The sequence below is a fragment of the Monodon monoceros genome, unplaced genomic scaffold (assembly GCF_005190385.1).
Source record: "Monodon monoceros isolate NGI ecotype Baffin Bay Population unplaced genomic scaffold, NGI_Narwhal_1 Super_Scaffold_22, whole genome shotgun sequence".
NCBI classification, from domain to species: Eukaryota; Metazoa; Chordata; class Mammalia; order Artiodactyla; family Monodontidae; genus Monodon; species Monodon monoceros.
Window position 1 is genome coordinate 112,113,102 of NW_021703779.1, and position 12,292 is coordinate 112,125,393.

General features: G+C 40.4%; 1 protein-coding gene across 1 annotated transcript in view; it reads right to left on the reverse strand.

The window, feature by feature from the left end:
- Positions 1-12,292, reverse strand: part of GPC3 (glypican 3) — a 440,822-nt gene that overhangs the window by 405,527 nt on the left and 23,003 nt on the right. The window contains exon 2 of the mRNA XM_029240698.1: positions 3,388-3,549. Within this exon, the coding sequence (XP_029096531.1) occupies positions 3,388-3,549 (162 nt within the window). The remainder of the gene's footprint in view (positions 1-3,387; positions 3,550-12,292) is intronic.

Sequence of the window (12,292 nt, forward strand, 5' to 3'; positions counted from 1 at the left end):
ATCTGTAAAATGGAGATAATTACGGTATGAACCTCATAGGGCTGCTGGGAAAATCAAATGAGATAATTATGTAAAAGTAAGCATCATATAGTAGGCACTTAATATAACTGTCACTATTATCATCAACATCATTATTAGGTAGGGGAGAAGGAAAAGAGAAGAAAATCTACTTTCAGCGAAGTTTTTCAAAAAAGAATTAATTAAGCAGAAGCAAAAAACGATTGTGCTGCCCCATTTTACTAAGCGCATCAAAGTAAATTAAGTTTAGGAAACGAGGCAATGCAAAGATTGAAGATAAAGAACAACTTTTTTAAATGCTTCAATCATTATCAAGACAACGTTAGCAATAGAGCACTCCAACTACTGTAGCAAAGGGCCCCAGGCTCATTTACGAGGGCAAAGGCTTCCTGCAAACGAAGACATAAACTCCAAATCGAGGCAGTAAGGATTGCTCGTGGAACTGTGCACGTATTTGCAGAAAGCACTCACTGCTTAATACCCCCAATGTGAACTAGCGAAGGAACCCTAAAGAGATTGTGGATCTAGGCCAATATCAAGATGAGCTATCTTCAGTTTCATGCGGTGAAAACAGCTCACATCAAATTTCATAGGAGTTAAGTACTGGAGCAATTTTCTCAACAATTTGTTCTACCAGAATCTTGGGGAGGGGGTGTATTTTAGGGAAAAAGCAACTGTGTCCGCCAATTAAATTCATTGGGCTACTAAGTAGTTATAAGAAAAAAATGGATACTCTCCTTCTCTCAGCAATCAGTAATACATCATCTTGTAGCAGTCCCTGATTTTAGTCTTGTCTCTCCAGACAAGGAGGCAATCCTACAGAAAGGATTTGGGGCAACGTCTCTACAAACATGGCATAATTGTCTTGAGGTCTAGGACCATGTTTTATTTGGTTCTTATGGGGTTCATTTTTTCTAAGAGCGAAGCAGGAAAAGAATAAGAAGAGAGAATGAAACAAGATAAAGAATGAGTACATATGGTGACAAGGTAGAAGGCACCGGCAACGAGTTCAGACATTAGTTGTCTCCGTGTTCCTTTGCTAGGGTTGTCCTTCTGCCTGCCCCCACAATTTGAGAAATAATATATTTATATGTATGTGTGTGTGTGTGTGTGTGTGTGTATGAGAGAGACAGAGAACGAGTAGGTGCCGCCCCCCTACTCCCTACCCTCTGTTCACATGACAAGCGTTCAGCTTCCATTCTATAGCAGCCATATCTGGAAGCTAATCCAATCAAAATCTTGTCAAAACTTCCTTTCTCTCTTAGTCTTACGCTGTTCCAGAACTAGAAAACACAACATGCAAAATGCAGAACTGGACAGAGATGTGAATGCTGACATGCAAGGCCCTCAGATAGACAGCCACGTCAGCTACTCTTCACGCTAGAATACCAGCGTGATCACTCCACCACCCCCATCCAGCCAGGCAATGGTAAGATAACATCTGTGGGCTTGGTTATTCTGGGAAGGAAACAAATCGCAAATACTCCATTCTAGAAAAGCCCCTCCACAGCCCATAGAGTAAGATTCAGCCCTCCACTTCAACTAGATTCTCATGTCACATCACTTCTTATCACCCTACTTTCAGCTAGTAGATCAGCTCCAAAATCAATCTAAGAAGTACATGAATGGTACATGTATTTTTAAAATGAGCTTAAATTATTCATTCTTTTGCCAAATTGTTAGTCTCAACAAACTCTTCACAAGAGTCTGACTGCATAAATAGGTTAACAAATACTTCAAGCTTCTGTATTATACTTCATATAATCAACCCAACATCCCGAGGCTTTGACCCAAGAAACTGTTGTGAATGTATGTTTTATTAGCTAATTTGAATAATTTTCTCAGCTTATTCTAAGTATTTCATTATAATATGCAAAAGAAACTATAATCAACCCACCTTACAATTCAAACAGGTTAATTCTTATAAAGGTGCCATAAATCTAAAGATTTCGAATGTCAAGTAGTCAGAAGTGCTATTTTTCTATCTGACCCCAATTCTCTCCTTGTGGGACAAGAAAAAGGCAGCTGATTCCATCTGCTTAAGGAAGGATAGAAGAGAGCCCCAATATCCATAATTAACTTTCTTTCACAGGAAGTGGCATAATGAGGTAGTAAAAAGCATACACTCTGAGAGCCAGGCCAACTGGGTTGAAATCCTACTTTCCCCATTTATTAGTTGTGTGACCTTGGGCAAGTTACTTAACCATTCTGTGCCTTGAGTTTTCATCCATAAAATGGGGAAACTAATAATACTACTCACTTCATAGGGTTTATTGTGAGGATTAAATGAATTAATATATGTAAAACACTTAAAAGAGTACCTAGCACATAATGCTATATAAGTGTTTGCTCTCACCACTACCGTCATCCTCCTAGCTGGGTCTCTGAATCAAGGGAAGACACTCCTCACCCAGCTATGACAGTCCTACAAGTTAATAAGGAGAAATGTAATTTCCTACCCATTCTGGCAACACCACAACAGCTATCTTTTACAGTCATACACAGGTATAATAAGAACTGAGACTCAGAAAAAGAGAAAGGATAATCACTCACACAAATGAGAAAATGTAGGGCCATTAAGCCAGTTTTTCCCTCTTAAATGGAAATAGTCCCAGTGGGCAGAAAGAGCTTGTGCATGTTCCACAAATATCCAACTAACTCCTGGAGAAAACTGGTATTTAAGTAAACATTTTTGTTTTTTAAACAAGTTTTATGGGCTAATGGAGGGAAAGTACCATTTATTCTTTCTTCAGAGATTTCATCCTTTACATACAGGTAAACAGAATGTCCTTAGACAATGATTTTTGACAATACCCACCTTTCCAAAGACTGTAATGCAGCTTCTCTAAAAACCATGTTTTTCCTTAACCAGAATCTCTCACTGGGAGGTTTTTGTTTTTGTTTTTTAATTTTTATTTTTATTTATTTTTTGGCTGTGTTGGGTCTTCATTGCTGCATGCAGGCTTTCTCTAGTTGCGGCAAGCTGGGGCTACTCTTCGTTGCCGTGCGTGGGCTTCTCACTGCAGTGGCTTCTCTTGTTGCACAGCACAGGCTCTAGGCACGCGGGCTTCTCTTGTTGCAGAGCACAGGCTCTAGTTGTGGCTTGAGGGGTCAGTAGCTGTGGCGCACGGGCTTAGTTTCTCCACAGCATGTGGAATCTTCCCGGACCAGGGATCGAACCCGTGTCCCCTGCATTGGCAGGCGGATTCTCAACCACTGCACCACCAGGGAAGTCCCTCACTGGGAGGTTTTTATGACAAGTATTAATGTTGGAATGGTAATTTATAAATTATACTTAGCATTTGAAAGCCCAGTGCCCAAATAATGATGCCATTGAGCAGCACATCTCAAATGATCCCCAGAACTCACCTTGGAAAACTGCAGCATTCTGAATAATTAAGAACTTGAGCTCCATACTTGCAGACTGAAGCAGTTGTTCCATGTTCAATCGTGCTGTTAGTTGGTATTTTTCTTCCATCTTTCTTGAGCAGCATGTTGGGCCCTTGGGGAGACATACTTGCAAATCTGATCCTGAAACAAACAAGTTTTTCATGTTTCAGTAAGCACAGTGTCTCACACACACAGGAGGCAAACAAGGCAAAACAATGCATTTCTTTTAAAACACAGTAAAATCTTGATTATCCAAAATCAGCGTTTACCTTAACTAATCCCTGCTTTCTCCCTATTATCTTTATGACTGATTCTTTTTGAATAACTGTAAGAATTAATTGCCTAGGTTTGACTCATAAATGCTGTATAAACTAATTTATAGCAAGAAGTATACGTCACTGAACACCAATATTTAATTTGTCTGTTAAAAGACCAATCTTCACTCCTACAATTTCTTTTTCTTGATTATAATTTATGAATGAAAACACAAGCAAGAAGCCACTTTCAAACTTCCAGTTATGATTTCCTAATGAAATGTATGTCTGGGCAATCCAATGTCGCTAACATTAACATTCAATCGCCAAAAGCCCTTACAACTCAACAATTCTAGCTCTAGCACAAATGCCAACCTCCTGCTCCTCTGAGTTCCTGAGCTCCCTTATGATGCAGAATGCTTTCTTATTTCTGTATCTCGATAAAGATTTGCCAAATGAATAATCTTCTTGATTATTCCAAAGTTAGGGAATCAGAACCTCTTCTCAGTCCTCAACCAATGTGACCCTTTGCAGTCCTCACAGTTAACCAATCCCTCCTTAAAACACTCCCCCCGCCTTGCTTTAGTGAATCTACCCAGTTCACTAAACCTATCCACACACACCCCATACACCGCCCCCCCACTGCTATGGCTATTCTTACATATATATATATATATATATTTTTTAATATTTACTTATTTAATTTATTTATTTTGGCTGCGCTGGGTCTTCACTGCTGCACACAGGATCTTTTAGCTGTGGCATGCAGACCCTTAGTTGTGGCATGCAGGTGGCATCTAGTTCCCTGACCAGGGATAGAACCCAGGCCCCCTGCATTGGGAGCGCGGAGTCCTACCCGCTGGACCACCAGGGAAGTCCCACTATGGCTATTCTTATCTATCTTTTCTTGCTTCCTCTTCGTCTGCCGATCACATAAATGTTGTTCACCCTCTTTCTCATTCTACATCTCTGCCCAACCCCAATGATCTTACCTAACCCCTGTGACTGCTGAACTCTCTAATCCTGCCTTCACCATTCTTCTGAGCTCCAAAATCCCACATTTTCAACTACTCTGTGGGAATCTCAGATTCAGCAGACCCCAAACTGAACTCAATATATCCCATATGAACACACAAGTTACGTCTCCTGTAATCCGTACCTCAGTCAATGATTATCATCTACCAGGTTTCCCCATAAAAAAAACGCTTTTTGTTGTTTTCAGCTCTTCGCTGGTGACTCAACGCACTTCTGTATCCATGGAAGTCATCAGCATATAAAAGAAAATTGAAGCCATGGGAGTAGGTGAGAGTCATTCAACAAATATTTTATTGGGTATCCACTATGTGACAAGCACTGTGGATACAGCAGTCTGTAAAGTACCTGCCCTCGTGGAGCTTATATTCTGGGAGACAACAAACTACATATGTAAGGTCAAGCAGTGATAAGTACTACAGAGAAAATAAAACTAAGTAAGGAAGGGAAAACAAACTGTGGTATACACACACAATGGAATACTACCCAGCCATAAAAAGAAATAAACTATTGATACATGCCATCACATGGATGAACCCTGAAAACATTATGCTCGGTGAAAGAAACCAAATTTTAAAAATTACATACTGTATGGTTCCATCTAGAAAGTGAAAATTAATCTATGGTGACAGAAAGCAGTTCAGCGGTTGTTGGCGGAGATGAAGCAGTCCAGCAGGTGAGAGTGAGGAAATTCGGAGGAGTGATAGATATATTCATTATTTTGATTGTGATGATTGTTTCATGGCTGTAAACATGTATCAAATTTATCAAACTGCACCCTTAAAATATGTATAGCTTATGGTATGTCAATTATACCTCAATATAGCTGCTGTTTTTTAATGTTTAAAAGTAAGGTAGATAGGGAATGTGGTGATTGCAGGGGCGCTTCTATTTATGTAGGGTAATCAGGGATGGCTTCTTTCATAAGGTGACATTTGAGGAGAAATGAGGGAAGCAACGGAGAGTCCCAAGATTTTATATCCTCTACCAATACTAGCAAATATTAGGGCTCAATGCATATTTAAGTCCAATCTCCTTCTTCTTCTGTAACTCCTGTTTTACTCAAACTTTCCCTTCAATAAGCATTTGTTGAGCTCTTCTGTGGTGGCCATGAAAACGTGCATCTCAGACCTCCTACCACAGGGAGTATAACTGCCGAACGGTCCCAGCTGCTGTGCTCTAAATTCAACGCCATGTTGTGCCCAGGCCACAATCCCTAGGGGCTGCTCCCAGCCAATGACAGCATGGCAAAGATGCCAAGTCCTGTGAGACACAGGACTTTGCTGACAGGCATTTTGGCTTGAGGACTCCCCACTGACCCTGACAAAACTTTCTTAAAACTGTACTGCAGTTTACATTCTCTCTACTCAACCTTCCTTCCTTCCCTCTCTCCTCCAAAGGGGTCAGACCTACACCACAGTCGAACGGCTCATTTCCTTCCCAAGTGTTTTCCCCAAGAAACTTCTTGCACATCTAGTGCTATATTGGCATCTGCTTCTCAGAGGACCCAGTCTAACATATCTTCTGTGTGCCAAGCACTGTGCTACATGGTAGAGGTACAGCTTTCAACAAGAGAGACATGGTCCTTATCCCAAGGAGCACACTGTCTAGAGGGGTTAACAGAGATGAATACCTAGTGCATATAACTGGGTGCGATAAAGCGACATAGTTATCTAGGATGACAAAACATGTATATGGGATATCCCCCCAAGGGGGGACACCCGCAAAGTTCCATAAAGTCCTTGGCAAAGTAAGCTTTCATAATAAACATCAAATCTTACTGAAGTGAGGCTAGAAAGCATATTCAGACGTTTTAGACAGCTTTTCAATGACTGAGGTGTTTTGTTTTTTTTTTAAAAAGGTGGGGGGAACTAGTTAGCCCTAAGTTACCAGAAAATTTACTTTTGTTACAATCTCTGATTTCCCTAGGAATTCCAGTTATCATGGCCCTAATGTATGTGTCCAAGTTTTCTTCACTGAGGAATGAAATTCATCAAGTTCAACCTCACAAGACATCACTGCTGGAGTCCCCAGTATTGACTCCAAGCTCTCTACTTCCTCCTCCTTAAGGGAGCTGCTGACAAAAGTAGTAAAGGAGAGCATGGATAATGTGTATCACCAAACCTAACGCAGCACTGCATTTTGTAGTACTGGATGGAAAGGTGATGTTTAATGTGTCAAAATACAATTTGGGGTCTGGAGACGCAGAGTTCAGATTTATCTCCTATAAATGTCAATCTCATATACGAGCCTTAAACCGATTTTGAATAGGGTCTAAGCTCAAAGGCTTTATGATTATCTTCAGAAAAAGAAAAATAACAGAGCTAGTTCTAGCTCACTGTGTTCTTTCTACATGAGGTTACAAAATGTAATGCCATTCTAGAAGTAGAAACTGACTCAGTTTATTGGACCAAGTAGGGAAAGAGTCCCCTTGGGGACAAGTGGCTAATCTAGATTTAAACAAGGGTAGTTGGGACACATGTGTAGGTATGAAAAATCCTATATAGCAGGTACTTTCCAAACGCCAGTTTACTTTCTTAGTAAACTGATGCCTAAATAGTGTGTGGTTTAAAATGCCTGTATTTGCAATACATTCATAAAATTAAATGTCATAGATAAAATTCTTTGTGTTGCTAAATTTCCATTGGTGATGATTTCCAGTTTTCAAGAATGGTAGGGTTTATTTGGCAGGGTGGCTGTTAGTACTGTTCTAACTCTATAAAACAATAGGGCTCAGATCTTTTCTTTGTGAAGCGCTGTGAGTTGCTTACATCTTAGAAGGTAACAAACTGCCACTCAATGTACCAACAGAAGCCCAGGAATGACTCTTTAAATGACCATGACGCCAGTTTGGTTTGCCTTAATATGATAATTCATGAAGTAACTTAGAGCATGCATGGGGGTACCCCCCTTCCCTGAGGTGGTCAAGTCTCATCATTGTATAAACTCCTACGACCTCAGGAATTCGGTTAGCCAAAATCTTTAAAGGACTAAAACCTCAAATGAGAACTTATGGGAAAACATGTCAGATGTCATGAGGAAAGGTACGTGTTATATCCAAATACAAGAAATGTATATATAGCAATATTTATCCTCCCACCAACTTATCACAGCCTGGTTAATCAATAAACCAGTATAACTGATCTGGGGGCTAAGAGTTAGCTATAGATTTGAGGAAATAAAACATCTATAAACTGATAAGAATTCAGGATTTCCAAACCAGGAAGGAGAGAAATAAATGCCAAAGGGAAAAACATTTTGTTTTAAGTAAATTTCATATAACTCACAGGCCAGCTTAAAATAAGCCTCAGTACATGATAGCATAAGGAACAAAGTGGGCCAGGAGAGCTAGACACACCTAAATGAAATGACAAAAATGAAATATAACCATTTTAATGCATGAACATGCCCATGAAAGAAACAAGACAGAAAGAACACACAAAACAGAAAGAAACAGAGAAAGAATTTAGAGGGGAATCCTTATCAACAAAACAAAGAATTACTCTGGGAACCAAATCCCAAGTGGGATGAATAAAAAGTAGAACTGAGGGCAAATGACTAAGGAGGTACACTGAGAACTGGTACATGCTTGTGTGAATAAAAGCAGAGAGGCCAATTCAAGAAATAAGATGTAACTTACAAAAGACATAGTAAGTAGCAAAGCATTCTTTAAGTATGTCAGGAACAAAAGAAGGTTAAGGGAAAATAGCTCCTTTATTAGATGGGAAGGAAAAGTAATCACGGACCACACTCGGCAAAGGGGCTCACATTTTTTTTTTTTTTGTAAAAATGGAACTCAGCTGGGAAATGGGAATAGGGACAAGCACTATAGCCTGGGATGGAGATAAGGAGAAGACTTAGCAATTGACTATTCGAATGAGTCAGAAAGGTTCAACCCTTTAGGGCTTAATAAGTTGCATTCCCAGATGCTAAAAAAAAAATAATAATAACTGAAGTCATTACAGGGCTGCTAGTTCCCATTTATTCTGGAGGGTTAAAAAGTACCTTCATACTATAATCTCCTCTCCTAGATTTTTAGTTCCTGAAGAGCAGAGAATGACTCCCATCTCCTTTGGGATGCCCCGGCGATCTCAGGCAGCCCTGTGCATGTAGTGGTGCATTAATGAGGGCTGCAGACTGAGAACACAGAAAGAACACTTTCTGTCTGATCTAAAAAGGAGGAGTGGAGACAGATGACCCTGAAAATGTTACATCTGTATGCTTTGATCTTGGAAAAATATATTAAAATACCACAAAAATCAATTTCCAAACATCTTGAAGATTCACAAATAGATGTTTCGCTTGAAGAAACTATAAAGTAATTTATTTCTAGTTATTTTGAGACAATGTCTTGCTTGCACAGTGGGCCCAGTTCTGGGTCTTACAACTGAGAAGGGATATTTGAGTTATGGAAGCCTTTCTCTGGAGGATTATTCCCATGTGTATTCAAGCTGGGCACCCTTACCAGTTGCTTTCCCTTCCAGAGGCTAAATCACAGGTGGTCCACCGAAAGCTCCCTCCTGATGTGTACTCTTGTGTAAGGGGATCTCTTAGGTCTGGCTACCTGTGGCCTTGCCTTCTTGACCTATAACACAGACTCTCTCCTTTGGGCCTAGTTCTTACTCTTTTGGGCTCCATTCAAGGACTTGACATTTTAGACTGCTTCTGGTTTCCCTTAGCCACCTCCACCAGGACTGGGACTTCGGCTCCTCTCTGCCATGCAGTCACAGGTGCACCACACTCACTTGGAGACCCCATTCCAGGCCTGAGCTCTGTCCCTAATTGGAAGAGGACAGTGAAAACTATATATGAGGCTGTTTAATTGTATCTGTTCTATTGGATTTTATTCCAAGTCAGTAAGTATTAACGGCCTGGAGGCCAGCATCATGGTAGGCAAAACACTTATGGTCCCCTCTGGTCAAGTAGCTTACAATTTAGTCCTAGCCCCACCACTTACTAGCTTGCAACCAAGGGTAGATTATTTAACCTCTACACGCCTTTTCGTCCCTATTATCAATACCACTTACCTGGCAGAGTTGTTGCAAGGACTGAGTGAGATTATGCATGTAAAGCTCTTAGCCTACTTGGTACAAGGTAAATATTCAATATACGTTAAGTAAAATTAAAATAAACAAAAAACAAATTCATGCTAAGAGACCAGACTTTCACACACAAAAATAGCTAGAGAACAGTAAAAGCTGATATATGGTTAGGTGACAAAATATGCAGTATATTTTCTGACGTGACAGAAATAGCCTATATTTTAATTGGGGTGGTAGTTACATGGGTATATAAAGTTGTCAAAACTCAGTAAATTCTTCACTCAAAATGAGTGTACTTTATTATTTATAAATTATATTTCAATAAAGTGGAATTTTCAAATATGTAATATAGACAACATTCGCTAGATAAGTAAATGCTCACCAGAGGCTCTAGGTGTCAAAGAAGACTTCCAGGAGGAGGTAGGGCTTGAGCTACACAGTAAAAGATGAGAAGGCCAATGGGTGAAATGCATATGGCACCTGTGGAATAGTGGGGCAAAATTAACCTGCCTGGAGAGAAACTAGAATCTGGGGTATAGCTAGCTTATCAGGCAAGATGGGCCAGAGTGTGAAGGGCCTTGAATGCAGACAGAAGACTATGGGCTTGACTCCATGGACAATAAAGAACCACTGTTGAGTCTCAAGCAGAGGTATAATATGATGAAGGGTGCTGTTTAGGAAGATTAGTCTTACAGCTTGAAATTGGGAAATGAGCTAAATAACCCCTCAAGGTCACTTCCAGCCCTCCGATTCTCCAATTACCTTTATTATGTTCTATATGTTGGTTATTTTACTACACTGCAATTTTAGCTAATGACTATAAATTGTCAAAAATCACATTTAAAAACACACTAAAGAACAGAAGAAGTATTAATGTAGACCTTGATCCTTATACTTTTCTAAAAGCAGATAGAACATATTCAAACAGCAACAGAAGAGACTAAATCGTCAGGGCTCAGTAACAATGAAAACTGAAATCTTTTCCATATATATACGTGTGTGTGTGTGTGTGTGTGTGTGTGTATGATGATTTCACACATTTTATTGCCAAGGGCTGCTTTATGAATGGCAGACTTTTTTGCTAACGAAAGTATGCTGTGCTAAAAATAATAATGTAATATTATCATTAAAGTAATATTAAACAAAGGAATGAATGATATCCAAAACTGGTTTGCTTCATGACTTACAGGGAAAATAATAGATGCCTATTAGAATTATCCAAAGGATTAAGTGCAGGTTGCTCTACAAATGAACGAAAAAATAACGTAGCAACCATTTCTAAAAGGTTTTCTTTTTAACAGAGGACAAGTCAATTTGCCATCCAGAAATATTAACTAATTTCCTTAGCATATAACAGTGACTTGCTATTAGAACGGTGCCTTTTCCCCTAATTAATCATTATCTAAATCAAATCTTACATGCTCATTAATTTCTTACTAATCAAGATAGGAATACAGATGAAAGAAATGGCTGCATTTGAAACCAGTGGGGAAAGTGAGGATTGCTGGTGGAAGAAATCGTCTTAGGGAACCCAGATGAAGGTTACCCTTCTGTTATTTAGCCTGAAAGAACATGACCTTGCAGAGGGCACACCTGGGTATCACGAGCTCAGACTTTAAAGCAAAGATCATGCCTGGGGCCGTGACAGACTCTGCCTCTGTAAAAGGCAGGCCAAAATGTTGGTACCACACTGGAGTACTGGGAGTTTAAAGCAACCCTGGAGATAAGCCTGAGAATTAAAGAACGAATTACCTTTATCTCTACTGCCAACTGTCAATTAACTGCATATCATTTCATGCCCAGTAAAGGTTGAATCCCTAGATCACTACACTCTCCCACAAAGAGGTTCTTTCTGGACCACATTCCCAAGCAGCAGTCAAACATGTGCTCTGGGAACACAAATTCACTGATTACATTCAGCCTGCCAAAGTGGTGAACAATTCATTCATACAACATTTACAGAATGCCTACTTTGTGCTAGGGTCTCTGCCCAACCCAAGGAATACAGTAATGAACAGGACACAGTCCCTGCCCTGGGGTTCACAGATTGGTCCAGGAAATGGACTCCCAAACTATCAATAACTAGAAACTTCTAGGTCACTCTGGACACCTCATTCACCTTCATCCCCTATAGCCAACTGTCACTAAATCCTACTGGTTATGCTTTTTAAATATCCCTCATCATTCATCTTCTTTCCATCCTGGCCTCATCACCTCACCTCTTTTCACTTGGAAAACTACTACAGCCTCTAAACTGGCCTTCCTGCCTCTACCCTCTCTTCCACCCAAGCCGGAGAGAGACGTTGCTAAAGTACATATCTGATCACATCGTTCTCCTTCTTAAAAACGGAGCAGGGCTTCCCTGGTGGCGCAGTGGTTGAGAGTCCGCCTGCCGATGCAGAGGACATGGGTTCGTGCCCTGGTCCGGGAAGAACCCACATGCCGCGGAGCGGCTGGGCCCGTGAGCCATGGCTGCTGAGCCTGCGTGTCCGGAGCCTGTGCTCCGCAACGGGAGAGGCCACAACAGTGAGAGGCCCGCGTACCGCAATAAAAAAT